The 23,269-nt window shown below is 43.9% G+C and overlaps 2 protein-coding genes across 3 annotated transcripts in view; one reads left to right on the forward strand and one right to left on the reverse strand.

Moving 5' to 3' along the window:
• The window catches only part of HLTF (helicase like transcription factor), a 110,863-nt gene that overhangs the window by 86,450 nt on the left and 1,144 nt on the right, over positions 1–23,269 (reverse strand). The gene's annotated exons all lie outside the window — the stretch shown is intronic.
• Positions 802–12,967, forward strand: LOC102457342 (tubulin alpha-3 chain). 2 transcript variants are annotated; one of them, XM_006115924.3, is made up of 5 exons: positions 802–961; positions 2,447–2,669; positions 6,313–6,461; positions 7,051–7,731; positions 12,569–12,967. In XM_006115924.3, exons 1-5 carry the CDS (start codon positions 959–961, stop codon positions 12,863–12,865), a joined length of 1,353 nt encoding a protein of 450 aa, XP_006115986.1. In that variant the 5' UTR covers positions 802–958; the 3' UTR covers positions 12,866–12,967. The 2 variants fall into 2 exon arrangements, with proteins under 2 accessions (XP_006115986.1, XP_014425441.1); XM_014569955.3 differs by lacking the exon at positions 802–961 and adding an exon at positions 1,267–1,509.

A 23,269-nucleotide genomic window follows, 5' to 3' on the forward strand; every position in this document is an offset into this window, starting at 1 on the left:
TTCTGGAGTGTGCAGCATCACGCTCTGGCAGTGATTCTAAGGGGACCAGGGCTCTGACTGCTGCTGCTGCAGTAATGATGACTTGGAGCCCCAGGACCTTTAGTAGCCCTGGGACAACTGCCTGTCAGCGATGAGGTGGAGAATGGCTATTGTTAAACAGAAAGGGAAAGTGGCCAATACAGTTTATGGTTGTGCCTCCTAGAGACCAAGGCCTGCAAGATCAGGCTATTGCCAACTCTGGCCTCTTTTTTTTCTGAAGTGGTTGGATTTGGAGGCTGTATGAGCACTTCTGGAAACACTGAAAATTAGCAGAGACTCACCCCCTGCACTGGCCAATCTCACAAAAGGGAAGGGGAGAAGAAGGGACCAGCAGCTCAGTACAATTTCACCCCTTGCTATGAGAAACAGATAGGCTGTTATCTCTACTGCAGCCCCTCTGAACCTGTGAAAGTGCAGATGAAACAGTGCTGCAGCCTCCTGTAAGAGGGGGCTGAAGAACTCCAGAAGTGAAGCTGGGAGAAAGCTGAATTGAGGGAGAGCTTGGGGGGGGGGGGGCAGCTGACCAGATGGGAACAGCCAGGATTAATGCACCTAATGCAGCACACGTGGCAGATTGAGCAGCTCTAATTAGTATGGGCAGCAAGAACATTTCAAAAATCAATAGGGAAAGACCAAAACCACAGCGCTGGGTTGTTGCTTTTTTTAAAATCACATGCTGTTGGCAGGACCAACGTTCCTCCTGAGACATGCTACAAACTATCCCAGCCCCACGTGGCAGAGCAACGTGCCCAGCCAATGAATGGGTGGAGGGCAGGGCGCGAAAGTCGGGCCGCCAACCAATGGGGTGACACCGCGTGGAGGCGCGAGGCGGCAGTTAGCTGTTCGCAGTTGGCGCGTCTTGCAGCTTGAGGCGAACGTAGACTCGAGGTTTTGAGGCTCTCTCCATTGACGAAGCACCATGGTGGGGAACTGAAGGCGCGGGGACCCGGCGTTTACACCACAGGGGGCTGGCTGGAGGGAGCTGCTGGAAGAGTTGAGGGGATTCGCTGCGGTCGGGGAGTCGGGGTGGCCGTTAGGCAGCACGAGGATCGGCGGGGGGGGTGGGGCAGCGTCCGCAGGCGTGTAGCGCTTGAGGAAAGTGCCAGCGAGATTGGGGCTGCGCGCGAGCTGACCGTGGGCAGTCGGTGGATCTGTAGCAGCGCACGCAGCTGCGAGAGGAAGCAGTTGGCCTCTGGTGCCTGGCGCCCTGCAGCGTGGCAGGGCTGAGGCGGAGCACGGGGAGGGAACAGGGCGCGGGTGGGGAGACTCGCGCGCCAGTTACACCCAAGAGTACTTTTCGCGCCAGGAGAGTGGTGCTGCCTTTTCCCGCGTGGGGAGGAGCGCGAGCGCACTGGGGAGGGAGTCTCCCCGGCCGTCAGTTGGGAGGCACTACGTATGGGCTAGAGGCGGCTGGCGAGTTGGCGCCTCCTGAAGCGGATTCTGACGCTTGAGTCGAGGTTTCGCGCCGTGGTGAGGAGCCGTTGGGGCGGAGGTCGCCACGATTGAAGCTGGGCCAGTGGTGTGGAAAGGGGGTCTCGAGTGGAGCAGTGGGGGGAGCACTTGAGCATGATCGCCCTGGAGGAGTCGAGCGAATGACGTGGCAAATGGGGTGAAATCAAGGAGAATGTGAAGAATCAAGGAAGCTGCGATGGTGGGGTCAGGTGGAGAAGAGAGGCCACAGACACAAGGGATACTGTTGTTTCTCCCTCCCCCAACCTATTTACTCAGTGATATGGGCCCTAAGGCCGTTTAGCTGTTGGGACGCTGACTTAAAGTTGCATGGGTGTGGCACAGAACTGAGTTGTAGGGATGACACTTGTAGGTTTAAGCTTAAAGGCTGCTTCTGAGCAGGTAAACACACATTCAGGTTAAACATCTTGTTTAACTGGTTAACCAATTAAACAAGATTTTTATATCCCTATTCTGACACCCTTTATCTAGTGTCTCATTCCTTAAGAAATGTAAGGCTTGGGGATCATTTTAATAGACATTTCTGCAGTGAGTATATTGAAAAGCCTGCTAATTAAAGAATAGTGTAAAGGAAGCTAACAGGAACATGTATCATTGATAATATGTATGCAGCGTTTTGGAGGGGAAAGATGAAATAGTATCGGTAAAACTAACTTTGTTCATAAGTGTGAAAAGTAGTAGATGGAGGATACTTTGCCCAATGCTTTTTTATTTAACCCTTAAAACAATTTTCCAAGAGTCATGGTGGATTCCCCATTGCTGACCATTTTAAAATCAAATGTGGATGTTTTTTCTAAAAGCTATGTTCTATGACTTATTTTGGGGAAGGTCTAGTCTGTAGCCTGTGCTAAACTGGAGGTAAGATTAAATGATCAGAGTGGTTACTTCTGTCCTTAGAGTCTGAAATAAATCTGATTCCTGTTTTGTCCTCTTGCAGCGTGAATGTATCTCTATTCATGTTGGTCAGGCTGGTGTTCAGATAGGCAATGCATGCTGGGAATTATATTGTCTTGAACATGGAATCCAGCCTGATGGTCAGATGCCCAGTGACAAAACCATTGGAGGTGGAGATGATTCATTCAATACTTTCTTCAGTGAGACAGGGGCTGGTAAACATGTGCCCAGAGCTGTATTTGTGGATCTTGAACCAACTGTGGTTGGTATGTATATGACATTGAGATCTTTTACTTAAGAGTACTTCACAATGATTTATTTTTCCATTTAGTTTTTCAAATGAAATGCGGGAAAGTCCACCTTTTATTTTGATAGACTTAAATGGATACTGTAATCTTAAAAATAGACTATCAGTATATTTTTACTAATAATTTAATAAGATTATTGTATATAAAAAGACAAATATTTTCCTTTTTAATTTGTGTGAATACCAAAGATAAGAAAACACTTTTTAAAAATCAATTAGGACAATATAAGCATTCACAAAGAATACTGGATAGGGATTCACGGGCAGGTATTGTACTGGTAATAAAATGGAATATGTACTAGGAATGGTAGGGGTGATGCTTACCAGGTAAGTGATTAACCAGCAGCCGGACTAGAGCAGCGTACCTACAGTGCAGCGTTGGCAGGCCCGGCTTGACCCAGGTAAACTCTGAACATGATGGGCTTGTCATGGCCTGCCCCAAGCCGCCCACAACATGACGGGCCCGGCAGAGCTGGAGCAGCCTCAGGCTTATATGGTGAGGGAGCCTTTCCTGCCCGGCCAGGCTCACCAACCATAAGATCCCAGTTAACAGACTGCTGCATCGTGTGTAACTGAAATTTTCAGCAGTTATTTAATTAAACACATTTTAACATTCCTAATGCTCATTATAGTACTTCCAGCTCATGTAGTTTAAAAAAAAAATGCTGTTCTGTGCTGTTTAAGAAACGTGCCCTAAAATGCTTTTGCTGCAGTGAATGAGAGAGATTATTTTGTCTCAAACTTTGCTGGGAACACACAATTGTAAAGATCTTTTGCACATAAAGTCATTTGAAGTACACTGGTGGCATTTGAGAAGCATGTAAATCAGTGGTCACCAACCAGTCGATTGTGATACAGTCAGGGTTCCCAGCCCCTCTGTTCACCCCCGCCCCTCGAAATTGAAACCAGTGCTGGCTTCCGGGGTGTGGGGAGTCCCAAAGCTCCACACCAGATCTGTCTTGTTATGAAGTGTGTGCAAGCTGCTCCTCATTTTCCATGCTCTGGGGGGAGGGTGGGAGTGGCTAACATGGCAGTGGAGGATCTGGACTCTGAGCAGCTGGATTTCTTAAAGGAGTGGCATGTGCTCTTCCAGTGTTGCCTGCAGTTCCCGAAAGATATTCGCCCCTGGAAACCCCCAGGTACCAGCCAAGCTGCTCCTGCCCTCTCCCTCCTGCCCAGACACCTACCCCCAGTTTGCTCCTGCACCCTAACTCCTACCCAGATAATTCACCTCCATCCCTTTCCTACTCACTGGCAGCTTTGTCTTGCACACTGGACCCCTCATTTTTGGCACCACAAAATAGAAATCACCACTTCCTAACTCTTCTGTGGTGCCCACTCTCTAGCAGTGCAGTTGTAATATTTTTTAAATAGTCTGAAGGATAGTATTGGGAGCTGTTGAGAATCCCTGTTTACCTTCCTTAGTTAAGACTAAGTACAGTGGCCTGTACTTAGGCGATGTATAAGTCGAGAGACAAATATAGGGGCAATTATAATTACAGTCAGACTTACGTCGGATCCGCAGTTATGAACGGGGCCGTCTCCAGCAGACCAAGGAGAGGAAGCAAAGCGGCGGAGCACGCGGGCAGTGGATAGCCCAGACGTGTCTGGGCTGTCTGCTGCCCGCGTTCTCCTTGGCTTTGCTCTGCTTTGCTCCCCGTCTCCCTGGTCTGCGGACCAGGGGGACGGGGAGCAAAGCGGCGGAACACGCGGGCAGCGGACAGCCCAGATGCGTCTGGGCTGCCCGCGTGCTCCGTGGCTTTGTTCTGCTTTGCTCCCCATCTCCCTGGTCTGCAGACCAGGGGGACGGGGAGCAAAGGGGCGGAACACGCGGACAGCCCAGACGCATCTGGGCTGTCCGCTGCCCGCGTGTTCCGCCGCTTTGCTCCCTGTCCCCCTGGTCTGCAGACCAGGGAGATGGGGAGCAAAGCAGAGCAAAGCTGCGGAGCCCGAGGGCAGCAGGACAGCCACGGCGCGTCTGGGCTGTCCCGCTGCCCCCGGGCTCTGCGGCTTTGCTCCGGACGCCTGTGGTACAGCAGCCGGTTGGTCCCGTAGCGTCGCTCTGGGCGCTACTGGACCAACCCGGCAGCACCCCAGCTGCTCTGCCTCAGGCGTCCCCAAGTCAGCCGCTGCTGAAACTGACCAGCGGCTGACTACAGGAAGCCCCTGTCCCGGGCTTCCTGGAATCAGCCGCTGATCAGTTTCAGCAGCAGCTGACTAGGGGATGCCTGGGGTTCTTAAATTGAATCTGTATGTAAGTCAGAACTGGCGTCCAGATTCAGCCGCTGTTGAAACTGATCAGTTTCAGCAGCGGCTGAATCTGGACGCCAGTTCCAACTTACATACAGATTCAACTTAAGAACAAACCTACAGTCCCTATCTTGTACGTAACCCGGGGACTGCCTGTACCAGTTTTGGATCCCCTTGATGTTATAAATCTTCTGATTTTCTTAAAAAAGAAATATAAAAATCCCCCCCATTACTTTTCCTTTCATCCTTTAAAATGTGATTTAAAAAAAAAGTCACAGCATTGCATTTCCATGGTTAATGTATATCACTCTTATTGCTTAGCATAACTATTGTCTTGCATGCTCTCTAAAATCTTTACATATTGTTTGAGCCACTTAATAAATAAAAGTACAAACAAAACCTTCTCCTATTCTTTAAACACTTCAAACTGAAGTGTGAGATTAGAGTGGGTGTATCAGATTTTGCAACTGGGGGAAATTTGTGTTTTGCATCTTCCATTCATGTTAATAGCACTTTTTTTCTTGTCTGTTTGACATTTGTGCTGCAGGCGAAGTTCAGCTCAGTCTTTTAAGCAGGCATGTTTAAATATTGGTTAATTGAATAGTCTCTCAAGGCATCCCCCTGCAGCAGCAGTCTGCCTGCTGCCGCATTTCTAGTGCAAGGCAGAACAGAAGCATTCTAATTATTTGTTCTTTGCTCCCCAAATGGAGTAGCTCACTCAGCTGTCTGATACTTCCCAGACCTTTGAAGTAGGAGGGGCATATGCCTGCAGGGCAGCAGAGACCAGGAAACATTGATCACAGCCACCAGGGCAGGCATTGTGGGATACTGTCAGAAGCCAGTTCTCTTGACAAGAGTTCACACTGGCTCTTTGTCAACAATACAGAGGGGAAAAGACAAAAATCTCTCTGAGGGTCAAAGGTTTTTTGTCACCAAAACTCGGTTGTTTTTTCGTGACCAGAAGTACACTACAGTGTGACATTTTCTCACTGTCTTGTTGACAAAAACAATTTTTGGTGATAAAACATGCCAGTGTAGACAACAAGATTTTAATAGCAATCCAAAGGCATGGAATGGCTCTGAGTAGTTCCCAGAGTTCTGTAATGGTCATTGGCAGGTGTTTTCTGTAAGTTCATCATATTGTCTCCTGAGCAAAGGGTTGTCAAGAGTTTACATAATAGGGGTGGGAGTGTATTTAAAAAAAAAAGCGGGATGCTCCTTATGCCCTTTCCTCCCCATGCACCTACATAAATGTCAAGTAAGATGAAGTGCTGATAGAGCATACCAAAATGCTTATATATATAGAATGAAACACACCAACTTTTACATCTGAATATTTTCTTTTTCTGTAGATGAAGTACGTACAGGCACTTACAGGCAACTATTCCATCCTGAACAGCTCATTACTGGGAAAGAAGATGCAGCCAATAATTATGCCAGAGGCCATTACACTATTGGAAAAGAGATTGTTGATCTAGTGCTAGATCGCATTCGCAAGCTGGTAGGAGTTCAAACAGCAACATCAGTATTTAAAATAGCTGCATCAAATCCATCTTGCTATACATAATTGTGAAACTGAAAGTTATGTGAATACATATGTAAAACTGAATGTTCTGGTGTGTTTTAGGGATGTGAAGGACCAGTCAGTTACACAGTTAATAGTTTTTTTTTAAAAAAATTTACATCCCTAATCTAGATCAAGTTTGCTTCATTTATATGTAAGTAAAACCCATTTTCTAACTACCTACTCTGCAGCTTCTACTTGGAGAATTCAACTAGATTTTTCATTACTTCTATACCAACACACCATCACACAAAAAAAGTCTATGCTGGCTATGTTGCCTCTGTTAAAACTGTAAAATCCATTTGTTTTCAGTAATGCTGCACAAACATTAGTAAGGGCAAAATTTGGCCTTTTATTGGGTTGACTTAGTTGTGTTGATACATGCAAGATAGAATGGAACCCATTTAGGATTACGTAGCTGTGGGCCGTAATCTGCTTTCATTTACAATGGTGCTAATCTGAATCAAGTCCTTAGACCACAATGACCTTACCTTCCCCCTTTTATGTTGTTTTTTTTCTCCTCTAGGCTGATCTGTGCACAGGGCTGCAGGGATTTCTCATCTTCCATAGTTTTGGAGGAGGCACTGGTTCTGGATTTGCATCTCTACTCATGGAAAGGCTTTCTGTTGATTATGGCAAAAAGTCCAAACTAGAGTTTGCAATTTACCCAGCACCACAGGTTTCTACTGCAGTAGTGGAACCCTACAATTCCATCCTAACTACACATACAACATTGGAGCATTCTGACTGTGCCTTCATGGTAGACAATGAAGCCATTTATGACATATGTCGTCGTAATCTTGACATTGAGCGTCCTACTTATACCAACCTAAATAGACTCATAGGGCAAATTGTTTCATCTATCACAGCTTCACTGCGTTTTGATGGAGCCCTCAATGTAGATCTGACTGAGTTCCAGACCAATCTTGTGCCATACCCAAGGATCCATTTCCCACTGGCAACATATGCACCTGTCATCTCTGCTGAAAAAGCATACCATGAGCAGTTGTCAGTGGCTGAAATTACCAATGCTTGTTTTGAGCCAGCCAACCAGATGGTAAAATGTGACCCTCGCCATGGAAAGTATATGGCCTGCTGTATGCTATACAGGGGTGATGTTGTCCCCAAAGATGTTAACGCAGCAATTGCCACTATCAAAACTAAGCGAACCATTCAGTTTGTGGATTGGTGTCCAACTGGATTCAAGGTATTTAGAAATTTGTCACACTTTATTTTAAGAATTGTTAGTAAAACATGGAGGTGTAGCTTTCATACTACAATACACTACTATTATTCATATGTCAGGTTCAGTTTTAAATATGCACGAGTAAGGCCTGCAAAAATGGTAGCTGCTTGTATAATTTAAATTGGTTAGAACTGTATTTTTATACCTTGTTTATAGTAATGTACTTATCTGAATAAAATTACCTAAGAAGATAGCTATCTTAGCTGATTCAGCTACCCAAAAATCCACTTCATAGGTGCCTTTCCAGCTTTATACCACATCACTCATAGAAGAATCTGCTGACCACACTGCCCTTATCCTTGATCCAGACCCATTTTCTTAAGTGGTGTAACACAAATGTAATAGAATTTGGCTCTGTGATTGGGATTTAATTACATTGATGAAGCACAAAACAATATAAACTAGCTTTTTTTCATTCACAGCTGTGCAAACCCACTGCAGGCTAACGAACAAATTCTAGTAACATCTTAGTTATCACAGAATAAGAAAATAGACTGAGTTCATATAAGGACCCCCTGCCAGTTAAATTAATTTACTCATTTAACATTAAATATGATCACATGGTGTGATCCTTACTCAGCATGAGCGAGGAGGGCAGAATTAGGGCTATGGATAAAATCAGGTATTAGGTTAAAATACATGTACTAATAAGCCATAAAAATGGCCATACTAGATGGATCTTTGGTCTGACCCAGCCCAGTATTCTGTTTTCCAACAGTGGCCAATGCCAAATGCCCCAGAGGGAGTGAACAGAATAGGGAATCATCAAGCAATCCCTCTCCTGTCACCCACTCCCAGCCTGGGACAGTGGCTGGGGACACCATTTCTATCCATCCTGGCTAATAGCCATTGATGGACCTAACCTCTGTGAATGTATCTAATTCTTTCTTGGACCCTGTTAAAGTCCTGATCTTCACAACTTCCTCTGGCAAGGAGTTCCACAGGCTGGCCACGCTGTGTGAAGAAAAACTTCCTTTTGTTTGAAAGCTTCTACCTATTAATTTAATTTGGTGACCCCTAGTTCTTATGAGAACAAGTAAATAACTTATCCTTATTCACTTTTTCCACACCAGTCATGATTTTATAGAGCTCTATCATATCCTCCCCTTAGTCTCCTTTCTAAGCTGAAAAGTCCAAGTCTTTTTAACCCCTGTTCATATGGGATCTGTTCCAAACCCATAATCATTTTTGTTGCCCTTTTCTGAACCTTTTCCAATGCTAGTATATATTTTTTAAGATGTGTACAGATGTAGTCGCCTCAGTATTCAAGATTATGGGCATACCATGATTTTATACAGAGGCAATAAGATGTTCTCTGTCTTTTCCTCTATCCTTTCTTAATTATTCCTAACATTGTTTGCTTTCTTGACTGTTGCTGCACACTGGGTGGATGTTTTCAGAGAACTATCCACAACAACTCCAAGATCTCTCTTGAGTAGTTGTAGCCAAATTAGTCCCCATCATAGTGTGTGTGTGTGTGTGTGTGTGTATATATATATATATATATATATATATAATTGGAATTTTCCAATGTGCATTACTTTACATTTATCAACTTTACATTTCATTTGCCATTTTGTTGCCCAGTCACTTAGTTTGCTGAGATCTTTTTGAAGCTCTTCAGAGTCTGCTTTAGTCTTAACTATCTTGAGCAGTTTAGTATCATCTGCAAATTTTGCCACCTCACTGTTTACCCCTTACTCCAGATCATTTATAAATAGGATGAATAGGATTGGTCCAGTACGGACCTTTGGGGGACACCACTAGTTATCTCTCTCCATTCTGAATTTACCATTATTCCCTGTCTTTTAACCAGTTAGGGGATTGTCAAAGGCTTTCTGGAAATCTAAGTACACTATATCTCCTGGATTCCCCCTTGTCCATATGTTTGTTTGACCCCCCACAAAACTCTAGTAAGGCATAATATCCCTTAACAAAAACCATGTTGACTTTTCCCCAGTGTTCATCTATGTCTCTGACAATTCTGTTCTTTACTATAGTTTCAACTAATTTGCCTGCTACTGATGTTAGACTTACCAGTCTGTAATTGCCAGGATCACCTATTGAACCCTTTTAAAATATTGGCATCACATTAGTTTTTTCCAGTCATGAGGTACAGAAGCTGATTTTAAGCAGTCATGTAAGGTGTCAAGACATTTTGTTTCTGCATCCTGTCCTGATGTGACATGTACCCAGTCAATATGGAGATAGTTGAAATCCCCCACTATTACTGAGGTTTTTTTATTTTGATAGCCTCTCTAATCTCCCTTAGCACTTCATAATCAATATCACTGCCCTGGTTAGGTGGTCGATATATATTGCTATATTCTTATTGTTAGAATATTGAATTACTACCCATAGAGATTCTATGGGACCTTTTGATTTTTACTTCCTTTTGATTCTACATTTTCTTTCAAGTATAGTGCCACTCCCCCACCAGCATGACCTGTTCTGTCCTTCTGATATATTTTGTCCCCTGGTATGACTAGGTCCCATTGATTGTCCTCATTCCACCAAGTTTCTGTGATGCCTATTATATCAATATCCTCCTTTAACACAAGGCACTCTAGTTCACCCAGCTTCTTATTTAGACTTCTAGCGTTTGTGTATAAGCACTTAATTTTGTCACTGTATCTGTCTGCCATTTCCTGATGTTAGACTTTTTCATTTGATTGTTTCTCATCTGATCTTACCCATACTTTATCATCTTGCATCCTCTCCTCTTTACTAGAACATAGAGAATAGACCCTCCCCTAAGAGATGTCTGTCCAATCCATGTCGTCCTCCACACCTGTCGGCTTTCCCCCAACCCTTAGTTTAAAAACTGCTCTGTGACCTTTTTAACGTTAAGTGCCAGCAGTCTGGTTCCATTTTGGGACCCATCCTTTCTATATAGGCTCCCCCTTTCCCAAAAGTTTCCCCAGTTCCTAATCTCAACCTCTCCTCTCTACACCATTATCTCAGCCACACATTGAGATTCTGATGTTCTGCTTGCCCTGCACATGGAACTGGAGCATTTCAGAGAATGCTAATATAACGGTCCTGGATTTCAATCTCTTCCCTGGCAGCCTACATTTGACCTCCAGAACTTCACTCCTACCCAGGAGCAGCCTGAGGCTGGCTGCAGCAGCTGGCACCCTAGGCGGGGTGGCACAATTGCCGCCCCTGCCTGCACAGCCGTCAATGGCCATGATGTCATCATCGGGCACTGGTGCCCTAGGCAACTGCCTAGCTCGCCTAGGCTCACGGGCTACCCTTGCTCCTACCCTTCCCTGTCATTGGTACCTACACGTGCTATGCCCAGTGGCTCCTCCCCAGCACTACACATAAGTCTGGATGTTTCAAGAGAACTGGAACCTTCACACCAGGCAGGCAAGTCACCATATGGGTTCTCCCCTCCCCCCCCCCGTAATCACAAACCCAGCTATCTATGTTTCTAATGATCAAATCCCCCATTGCTAACACCTGCCTCTTCCTAATGACTGGGGTTCCCTCCCCCTGCAGAGGTAGCCTCAGTGTGAGAGGACACCACAACATCATCTGGAAGGAGGGTCCCAACTGTGGGATGGTTTTTCTCTGCTCCAGTTGAATATTCTTTCCTTGAGTCTTTCACCCTCCTTAACAGCACCTGGGCTGTCTCACTGGAAGTGGGACAGTTCTACAGTGTCCTGGAAAGCCTCATATGTACTTCTCTGCCTCCCTTAGCTCCTCCAATTCAGCAACCCTGGCCTGCAAAGTCCATATATGGTCTCTACATATGCCACCTGTCCATAGGGCAGGTAATCATACATGCTATATTGGGTTCAGTAAACAGGATAGCCCCCGCTCTGCTGCTGGGTTTCTGCCTGCATTCTCTTCTACAGACAATTGGATTATTGATAGGGTTTTTATTTAAATCAGGGAATTGGAGTTTAGGTTTTAGTTTAAAAGTTTTAAAGAATGCCAAGTGTGTCTAGCCCTCTTCCAAGTTCGCCTTTAAACTCCGTTAGCTGCTCCTGTTCACCAACCTCCCTGGTTGCTTACTAGCAGTCTTTATATATCCCTGGCATTCCTGTTAGCCCTGTGCCTTGACTAAAGCTTGAGCAATGAACAGAGGGTTCTAGATTTCAAATCCTCATTAAGAAACTCGCAGCTTCCAACTGCCGGCCTCAGCACACAATTCTGAATTGTTTGTTGGAAGCATATGATCTCCAAACAAATAGACAAACACAAGCTCAGCACCAGTGAGTAACCCCTCAAACACACTACAGACAGCCACTTACCCCAAGGGTCCCGTGATTACTCCTCCTTCACCTGGAGAACTCCCTCACGAAACTCTGTTAGCTGCTCTTGTTTGCTAAGCTCAGAACATATTGCTGTCAACTCAGAAATAAGTTGTAAAATCACTGTTTAGTATTTTTTCAAATCTCCAGCTGCTAAAAGCATGATATTGGATGAGAATTTCAGTTTTCATTAAAAAAAAAAAATCCCTTCTGGTTTCAGAGAAACCCTCCTCTTCCCCCACCCCCCCAAAAAAAATGAAACAAGGACACACTAAAGGCTCAAAAAGCAAGAGGCAGATAAACTCCCAACAGTTACTTTTTTAAAAAAATTATATGAGGGTTTTTTAAAGCTCATCTCTCTATTTTCAGGAGCTGGACTTAAACATTTTTAGTACTTGATTTGGCAATGTTGTGCCAGCACAGTATTGTCAGTATATGTTAGCTTGTTAAATATACTGTGAGAAAAATAGAAGAAAACGAACACTTTTGAAATACTAACTTATGATTACTGCTTTTGTCTTGTTTTTTCCTGAAAGGTGGGAATTAACTATCAACCTCCAACTGTAGTGCCAGGAGGTGATTTGGCCAAGGTGCAGCGTGCTGTATGTATGTTGAGTAATACAACTGCTATTGCAGAAGCTTGGGCTCGTCTTGACCATAAATTTGATTTGATGTATGCTAAGCGTGCCTTTGTACATTGGTATGTTGGAGAAGGGATGGAGGAAGGAGAGTTTTCCGAAGCCCGGGAAGATTTGGCTGCGCTTGAGAAAGATTATGAAGAAGTGGGTGTTGATTCTGTGGAAGCAGAAGCTGAAGAAGGGGAAGAATATTAAAAGATAGGCTAAAAGTCAGAAAATGTCTTTCAATATGGATTTTTTTCTTAATTCAGTTCACTTGTTTGGTTTTCAAATAAAAGTTTGAATGTTGTAATAGTAGTTTTGGTTTAGTAGTTATTTTTAAAAAATTACAAAGCACAAGAATATTGTTAGGCTAAGGAGTTAAATAATAAGTGTACTTTAGAAGTGCTTGTCAGAGAAGCAACAAGAAAAGGATGTGACCTTGATAAGATGGGGGTTTGTGCCAATCAACTGTAAATAACCTATAAGGTACATCAAATATTTAGCATGTCGTTTCTGAAATAAAATGTTGTGTACTTACAAAATTTAAAGGATGCAATTTAGCAATTGCAGAGACCAGGCACAATGACTGCTAGAGTTGCAGGGCCTACCAGTTGCATTTCCAAGATTTGAGGGAACAGGGGAGAAGGTGACTCTCTTTTTTTTTTTTTTAAAACAGGGAAGCAGCCCTGATTCAGGTAAAAAGGAGGGGGAGAAGTGGCCTTATTGTGAATCACCACTACTATTCTCATTTCCTTCTGCCTTGGTTATGTTGGGGCATGCGGCTTCAGCTTCTCTTGATCAGGCCTGTAAGGCATGGGGCTCTTCCTTTCCCCTGCTACAAGAGGGAAGCAGCAGTGTTACCCTGGAAATCAGTAATGTTTATTAAATTTAGAATTTAGACTGACTTAGTGATGTTGAATGTTCCAGAACTTAGATTCCCTAGCACACTGTATCTATCACCAGTGGCTTAGTCCCCAGATAAAACAGTCAGGTATAAGATTGGTTAAATCTATTAAAAACAATTTAAAACAAATACAGAGCAAGTAACCATATACGACAACAAAACACCGAACATTAGTACTTAACCAACCTATGCCCTCAAAACTAGAAATGACAAGAAGATAGAACAGTTCCCCTAGATAAGTATATTACTGTATCCGATGACTGACAACACAGAAGCAACCAGAGAACTGCAACCTACGACCTACAGTCGTTCAGCAGGAACCTTGCTGTTCAGGAGGAATGCTAGGTGATCCTTCAATGTTCTCAGGGATGACAATGCAATTCCTGGGCTTTCACCACAGGAATCTTGATCTCTTGCGAGTGAGGGGAACTAAAGAACCTTGCTGAATGTATGCTGGTCACAAATATCCACCCTTCAGTATGAGATGTAAAGGGAAACACCTACACTAGTTCAGAGATTCCAAACACTCTGGTGACCTATAGATGGTACACTGGAGAGCTGCAGCAGATCTGGGAACCACACTTTGGGCCTTCACCACAAGCGGAACAGAGCCACAAACTTGCTGTCCAGATGAGAGACGAAGCACGCATGCTGGCCCACGAGGGGATTTATATTATTTCATGGGCGGGAAAACAAAGTGGGGGTGCTGAGTGCAACTGTCCCTGTGATGTGTGCAAAAGTTCATTGTTGTGTGCAGCAGAGTGCATGTCTGAGGTAGCTAACATGCAAATGAAGTTCTTGGTGGGAAATGCCAGTTGCAACCAGTTCTTGTTTATCTCTGGAATCTGAGAAATTCAAAATGGAGTCCAGCACATTAATGATTCTGTACAGCAGGGAGCCAGCACTAAAGTCCCTGCATTGCCAGCTTTGCCTGGTAGAGGAAGAAAATGGTTCCCCACATTGCTATTTCCCCTAGCTGTGGGAATGGCAGTGCAAGGAACTACCGACTTTTCCCGTGCTGCTCTCATTGGCCAGGAATCTCAGCTGCTGGGAGGTGATGCCTGCAAGCACAGGGCTGTGTGGAGCCACATGTTCCCCCATCAGAGCTGTGCCAAGTGTCCCAATCCCCAGTACCCTCCCAGACACCAGCCTGCTTCTGCACCCAACCTTCTGCCCAGACCTTACACTGCCACCTGCAGACTACTCCCTGGTTGCCCCTTCCCATACACTGAATCCCTCATATTTGGCCCCACTTCAAAGCCTAAGGGGGCCTCACAAAATCTATTAGCTCCAGTCCCTCAAAAGAGTTAACCTGGCTGTCTGTGGAAGCCCTAGCATCCAGCATGACAGGTATCTTTTTCCCCGTGCTTTTTCCTGCCAAGTCAAGGGGTGGTTTTTTTTCCTTCTCACTTGAGTGTGGCCCCTTCTGTGGATCAGTGGCCCCCAGACCCTCTTGAGATTACTCATCTTTCAAAAGCACCAAATATCTAAATAGCTTGACAGAGGAAGACATAGAAATATTAAAAAAAAGAATGTGAGCCAGACTGTGGGTAGCCCTATATATGATGTGCAAGAACTTCTGTTCCCAACTGCCTTGTTCTGTCTGAGCAGAAGCCAACTATAGATGCAGTCCCTGCTGGTGTCTTTAGAATGTATATTATTCCAAGGGAATAGAGAGCAGGTTCAATGAATTGTCCCATTTTCTGTCTGCGTATCTTTCCAGTAACTGTGGGGAATGCACAGTATGTCATAAGAACGGTCATACTGACCCAGACCAAAGGTCCATCTAGCCCAATATCTTGATTGCCAACAGTGGCCAATACCAGATGACCCAGAGTGTTACCAGTCTCTCGAACAGAGTAAGGAAGATCAAAGGTGTTTAAAGACTTCCCAGAGAGTTATTAAATAACCCGACTCATCCGCTTAGGGATGGTATTTCAGGTTGGGACTCCTCTTTCCGTATCTAATCACCGGCAGAGTGTCAACGCTTAGATTGAGATGGCGTGTTAAATAAAAACTTAAGATTTGGGTTTTCAGTGATAACCACAAGACTATATTAATCAGATTAAATTTAACAAACAGTAGAATATATAGAATGGTATACATCTAATTAGCAAATAAGGGGGCAGTCCCCTATTAAACTACACGGACAAGAAGGGGAAGTCCCTCCAAGTCCCTATGCCTACCACAGAGTCTTCGACGTAGGACGATTGATGGGAAGCTGGTGACCTTCAATCCCTTGGCTATTTGAAAGCCGCAGGAGAGGAACAACCAGGTGTACCTCGTCGGCTGCCTCAGGGTCAAAGCTGGCAACCTCAATCCATTCGTCCTCAAGAGAGGAACAACCAGGAGTCCCACGGAGAGCTGAGCAGAATTGCTGACTTCACCTTCCGCGAAGTGCGATTCTTCAGGCTCTTCGGCGCCTCTGGAACAGGCGATGGATGCTAGACTCTGCTCTATCTAACCTAACCCTAACCTAAAAATAAAACCTTAAACTAATCCCAACGCGCCCGACGTACAGACACGACGACGGCCGACATGCGTGGACCGACGCAGCCTGATGTACAGACTCGATGACGGGAACTAACCTAACTAACTACTAAACTAACTAATCCTAACCTTAAGTGAGAAGGTCTGACCTTCCATCAGCCTAACTCACAGAAAAATACTAGATTATATAGACTGGAGGGAACATAGCCTTCCGCTAGCTTCTCCAGATAAAGCTTTACAGGACCTTTCTCATACCAGCATTCGCTCCTATGCCTAAGCCTAAACCCAACGCAAGCGACGCCCTGATCTTCTCATGACTTCACCGAGAAGTCTGGAGGTGTGCCTAACGTAGTGAATACAAGCAGAGAGAGGGTAAGTTTAGAAGATAGGATACACAAAGAACAAGTTAAAAATCACTTAGGAAAGTTAGATGTCAGCAAGTCACCAGGTCCTGATGAAATGCATCCCAGGATACTCAAGGAGCTGATAGAGGAGGTATCTGAGCCTTTAGCTATGATCTTTGAAAAATCATGGCAGACGGGGGAGATTCCAGAAGACTGGAAAAGGGCAAATATTGTGCCCATCTATAAAAAGGGGAATAAGAACAACCCAGGAAACTACAGACCGGTCAGTTTAATGTCTGTCCCAGGGAAGATAATGGAACAGGTAATTAAGGAAATCATATGCAAACACTTGGAAGGTAATAAAGTGATAGGGAATAGCCAGCATGGGTTTGTGAAGAACAAGTCATGCCAAACTAATCTGATAGCTTTCTTTGATAAGATAACGAGCCTTGTGCATAAGGGAGAAGCGGTGGATGTCATATACCTAGACTTTAGTAAGGCATTTGATACGGTCTCGCATGATATTCTTATTGATAAACTAGGCAAATATAACTTAGATAGGGCCACGATAAGGTGGGTGCATAATTGGCTAGATAACCGTAGTCAGAGAGTTGTTGTTAACGGTGCTAAATCCTGCTGGAAAGGGATAACAAGTGGAGTTCCTCAAGGGTCTGTTTTGGGACCTGTACTGTTCAATATCTTCATCAATGATGTAGATATCGGGATAGAGAGTACGCTTATTAAGTTTGCAGATGATACCAAACTGGGTGGGGTTGCGACTTCTTTGGAGGATAGGGACATAATTCAAAATGACCTTAGCAAGTTAGAGAAATGGTCAGAGGTAAACAGGATGAGGTTTAATAAAGAGAAATGCAAAGTGCTCCACTTAGGAAGGAACAATCAGTTCCATACATACAAGATGGGAAGCGACTGTCTAGGAAGGAGCATGGCGGAAAGGGATCTAGGGGTCATTGTGGACCACAAGTTGAATATGAGTCAACAGTGTGATGCTGTTGCAAAAAAAGCAAATATGATTCTAGGTTGTATCAACAGGTGTGTTGTAAGCAAAACTCGTGAAGTCATTCTGCCGCTCTACTCTGCACTAGTTAGGCCTCAGCTGGAGTACTGTGTCCAGTTCTGGGCGCCACATTTCAAGAAAGATGTGGAGAAATTGGAAAGGGTACAGAGAAGAGCGACAAGAATGATTAAAGGTTTAGAGAACATGACCTATGAAGCCAGGCTTCATGAACTGGACTTGTTTAGTTTGGAAAAAAGAAGATTAAGGGGCGACATGATAGCAGTTTTCAAATATCTAAAAGGGTGTCACAAGGAGGAAGGAGAAAATTTGTTCCTCTTCGTTTCTGAGGACAGGACAAGGAGTAATGGGCTTAAAGTGCAGCAGGGGAGGTTTAGATTGGACATTAGGAAAAAATTCCTAACTGTCAGGGTGGTCAAATATTGGAATAAATTGCCAAGGGAGGTGGTGGAATCTCCCTCTCTGGAGATATTTAAGAACAGGTTAGATAGACATCTGTCAGGGATGGTGTAGACGGAGCTTGGTCCTGCCTTGAGGGCGGGGGGCTGGACTCGATGACCTCTTGAGGTCCCTTCCAGTCCTATTATTCTATGATCTCAGGATAAACCCGAGGACCAGAACGAACTGATGCGCAGCAAGAGCTTTTATAGCTTCTACTCATGCATATGCATAAATGCTTCACTTTAAAATGATTGATTGAATTAGGATGCTTTTACAGCGTGGTTTAAACTAATTGATTGGCTTAGAATGCTCATACATATTCATAACTTATGCAAATTATAACCAACAGGTGAGTGAGTTTTTAAATCCTAACAGCCACCTATGGACGTGTCAGAATGTATAACTCAAATGGATGACACCAGAGAGAATGTCTAAATACCAAGTGAGTTATAAGATCAAGAACACATATTCCTGCGCATCCAGAAATATAATCTATGCTATCATGTGCCGAAAGTGTCCGTCTGCTATGTACATTGGACAAACATCTCAGACACTTCGCCAAAGGATTAATGCCCACAAAACAGATATCAGACAAAATCACAAAGAGAAAACAGTTTCTTGCCACTTTAACCAGAAAGGACACTCTCTAAATGACTTAGCCATCTGCATTCTGCTACAAAGACCTTTTACATCTGCACTTGAAAGGGAATCCTCTGAACTGTCATTCATGTTAAAATTCGACACTTGCCAACAAGGACTTAACAAGACTTTGAACTTTCTCACCCATTACCAAGACAGTTTCCCCAATTATCACCTGTAACACCATTAACTCACAAACATCCCACTCTCCCTACCTTTAATATCAGCGATTCACAGACACTTACCTTCCTTCCTCCCCCTTCCCACCCCCCCGCATCCCCCTTCTGTTCTGCAATGTGATTTGTCCTTTTCATATTTGTTCATTTTTTTTAATTGTATCCTTTGGTATATATGGTTGTGACTACTTTCTTCCACTATTTGATCTGAGGAAGTGGGTCTGGCCCACGAAAGCTCATCATCTAATAAACCATCTTGTTAGTCTTTAAAGTGCTACATTGTCCTGCATTTTGCTTCAACTACCCCAGACTAACACAGCTACATTTCTATCACTATAAATACAAAATGGAGTTTCAGACTCCATTTTGTAACATTGCAAAATTTCATAAAATCCTAAGCTTACAGGTATTTGAATAAACAAGTTGACCTTTACATTTGAAAAATCATCAGCCCTGAACACTATACAGAGGTTCACATGGTACATTTTACATCATCAAGATATTATACATTTGCATTTCTTTTACATATTCATTTCTACCTTACAAGAGGTAGGATCACAACAGGTAATCCTCATGTGATCCCTTCTGTTACCCACTTCCAGAGAAACAGAGGCTAGGGATATCATTTCTACCCATCCTGGCTAATAGCCATTGATGGACCTAACCTCTGTGAATGTATCTAATTATTTCTTGAACCCTGTTAAAGTGCTGATCTTCACAACTTTCTCTGGCAAGGAGTTCCACAGACTGTGTGAAGAAAAACTTCCTTTTGTTTGAAAACTGCTATCTATTAATTTAATTTGGTGACCCCTAGTTCTTATGAGAACAAGTAAATAACTTATCCTTATTCACTTTTTCCACACCAGTCATGAGTTTATAGAGCTCTATCATATCCTCCTCTTAGTCTCCTTCCTAAACTGAAAAGTCCAAGTCTTTTTAACCTCTCTTCATATGGGATCTGTTCCAAACCCGTAATCATTTTTGTTGCCCTTTTCTGAACTTTTTCCTATGCCAATATATATTTTTGAGATGAGGTGACCACATTTCTATGCAGTATTTAAGATGTGGGCGTATCATGATTTTATATAGAGGAAATAAGATATTTTCTGTCTTATTCTGTATCCTTTTTTAATTATTCCTAACATTGTTTGCTTTCACTGCTTTCACTTTTTCACTGCCACTGCATACTGAGTGGATGTTTTCAGAGAACTATCCACAATGACTCCAAGATCTCTCTTGAGTAGTTGTAGCCAAATTAGTCCCCATCATATTGTGTGTCTATATAATTGGGATTATGTTTTCCAATGTGCATTACTTTACATTTATCAACTTTACATTTCATTTGCCATTTTGTTGCCCAATCACTTAGTTTGCTGAGATCTTTTTGAGGCTCTTCAGAGTCTACTTTGGTCTTAACTATCTTGAGCAGTTTAGTATCATCTGCAAATTTTGCCATCTCACTGTTCACCCCTTTTTCTAGATCATTTATAAATAAATGGAACAGGATGGGTCCCAGGATGGACCCTTGGCGGGGGGGACCCCACTAGTTACCGCTCTCCGCTCGGAAAATTTACCATTTATTCCTACCCCTTTGTAGGACTATGCCCACAGGGACCCCTACAATTCTTGCCTTAAGTCAGGGCTACTCAACACGTGGCTCATCTGTTTGTGGCCTGCGATGCAGTTTGGGTTGACACGGGGCTCAACATGAGGTCCGCAGATGGGATCCTTTGAACATGGCCTCCAATGGGAACACGCTCCTCAATGGCTAGTCAATATAGTGGTCTTCTGTTGATATGCATTTTAGTAGTTAAATTCCCAAACTGTCATTGCTCATTAAGGGTACGTCTACACTGCAATGCTATTTGGAAATAACTAGCGCTATTCGTCCATGTCTACACAGTTGGCAGTTATTTCAAAATAGTGTCAAAATACTGTCAAACTAGAGGATTTCTTACTCCTATTCCTTTAACCCTTGTACAAGGAGTAAGGGAAGTCAGAGGAAGAGTGCTCTATTTTGAAATAAGAGCTGTGTAGACACTCACTATTTCAAAATAAGATACACAAGTGATGTAGCTCAATTTATGTTGCTTATTTCGAGTTAAGCCCTGTAGTGTAAATGCACCCTAAAAGTGCTGTAATATGGGTGGAAATTGGATAAATACTGCATTTTATTAATATCAACAGAACTGACTTAAATGGGGCCTGCGTGTTGTGTAGTCTTGCCTTAATCTTTGTATTCATGCCCATCTGTGTGAAAGAAGTTATTTACATATATTTGCATGTATATGCACCCACACTTAAATTGTGGCCCTTGGCATGAACTGTGAGTATCATTGTGGTCCCAGGGCTTGCAAAGTTGAGTAGCCCTGCTCTAGTGAAAGCCCCTGGGACTGTTTTGGCACAGGCACCATGATCAGTGCCCAGCTTTGCACTGCAATCAGCCTTCAACCCAGCACTAGGATCAGAGCACAACTCAGCATGAGATCGATCTACAGCCTGGCACCAAGATCAGCATGCCTCCAGACATTGTCATTGGAGTGAAACCCTGCACCGTCACTGGTGTGCAACCTAGCATTGCAATGCTATCCAGAGAAGTGGTTAACCTGGGTTATGCCCTGCCTTCTTCAATGCAGTTTGAGGTTCAGGAGGACATAGAACTGGTGGACCTTCATCTTCCTCCTCTGATGAGGCAGTGGTGGGCTCATTCACCTCCTTACTGCCTATGCACAATAGGGCCCATCAGGAACTACTCAGGAGGGTAGCTCAGGACTTGGGTCTTGAAGCCGAAGAGGTAGCCGAAGACCTTGACACTTCAGCCAACATAATGGTCCCCAAGGGATCCTTTAGATTGGCCCTGGCTTTTATTAAGATTATTTCAACCACCACAAAGACCTTGTGGCAAACTCCTGCTTCCATTTCTCACTGCAACAGGTATGGAGAAGAAGTATTTTGTCCTATCTAAGGGATATGAATACATAGCTGGGTGTTCTGGTGGTCGACATGGCAAATACCAAGAAAAGGCAAGAGTCTACCCCTAAGTTGAAGGAAGCAAAGAAAATGGGCTTCCTGGGCCACAAGGTCTATTTGACAGGGGGGCTTCAGCTGAAAACATCAAATCAGCAGGCCATTCTTAGCTGTTATAATTTTTACTCCTGGATGTCTTTGCAGAAGTTTAAGGAACTCTTTCTAACAAGAGTCCTGGTCAGAGCTTCAGCCCTTTTAGAGGAGAGTAAAATTATTTCCAGGACCTACCTGCAGGTGGCACTAGATGTGGCAGACTCAGCTGTGCGTACAATGTCCATGGTCACTGTTATATGCCAGAGTTCTTAGATTCAGGTTTCTGGGATTCCATGAGAGGTCCAGAAGACAATTGAGGATTCGGAACTGTTTGTGGAGCAAACGGTCATGTGGTTCGATTTATTTTAGATCCAAGAGAAACCAGGACATGCCCGGGCTACTTAACCACTTTCTTATTTATTGCAAGCTTTAAGCAGTTAATACAGTTGTTTAAGTTTTACAAGCCTTAAAAACAATTACTATACAATTTAAACCTTAAATACTATAAATTCTAAAGCAATTAATATAGCACAAAGCAATGCAAAAGGAATTACAAGACTATCTACTATAATACAACAATAAAGCCTAATTCACTTACACTTCACCCGGATGCTACCTACAGTACAAGGCAGGAGGTCATGGTTCCTTTTCTTCCCATGCAATGGAACACCATGCACTGGGTCGCCGGTGTGAAGGGTCTATTTACTTATAGTTACATCGAGCAGGACGTATGGGTCAATCCTTCCCATCGATTGTTCTTACTACACCCATTATATAACAAACTTGGTTGTTCTAATAATATTTACCAATTGATTACGTATTGTGTAGGATACATAAAATGCCCGGTGCCCCACTTGGGGTACATTCTGCTCAGGACATTGCTGCTATGTGCGTAGTTGACAGTTTCATGGCTGCCTCTGTAATTTTTGCTTATCAGGAATAGAAGTACCAGTACAAGGTTGCTTGTCATATGTTCTTGACGTGGTCTCGCGTACCATGCTTAATCTGCATTGTTATTCAAAACAATTCCTGACTCTCAGGCCTGGCCTGCATGCTTTGGCGCACCAGACTTGAGACAGACCCGGGTTTGCTTTTAGACAGACTTCACCATTTATTGCCAAGGCAGGGTAGTGCAGGCTCCCCCACACAAACAGATTCCAGGCTCCTCAGCCTCAAGGACACTATGGCCACTCTAATGTCACTGGGCCTCTATACACCAGCCCCACAAAGGAAGCCCTTCAAGCCGCAGCCCCCCCTCTTGTTACTACCTGTCCCAACAGAGGCACAACTTTGGGGGAAGGCCCAACCAGAGGAGGCCTCCTAACGCCTCAAACAAGGGTGCAGTCCTCATCCAAGCAGTCTTAGTCCCAAAAATGAACTTTTGAAGTTGCACTTCGGGACAGCATTCCAATCTCCATCCAGATCCTTCCCCATTGTTTGGAAACCTCTATACCTCTTCTGCCGTGCTTGGGCCCAGATTACTTCAGATCGCTTGGTGTTAAGTATGGGAGAACTGGAATATACCCT

This window comes from Pelodiscus sinensis, chromosome 10 (genome assembly GCF_049634645.1).
Source record: "Pelodiscus sinensis isolate JC-2024 chromosome 10, ASM4963464v1, whole genome shotgun sequence".
In the NCBI taxonomy this organism is placed as follows: Eukaryota; Metazoa; Chordata; order Testudines; family Trionychidae; genus Pelodiscus; species Pelodiscus sinensis.

Coding starts and splice junctions, on each gene's coding strand:
- LOC102457342 (XM_006115924.3), top strand. Junction 2,670..6,312: donor TCTTGAACCAACTGTGGTTG/GTATGTATATGA, acceptor CTTTTTCTGTAG/ATGAAGTACGTACAGGCACT. Junction 6,462..7,050: donor TAGATCGCATTCGCAAGCTG/GTAGGAGTTCAA, acceptor TTTCTCCTCTAG/GCTGATCTGTGCACAGGGCT.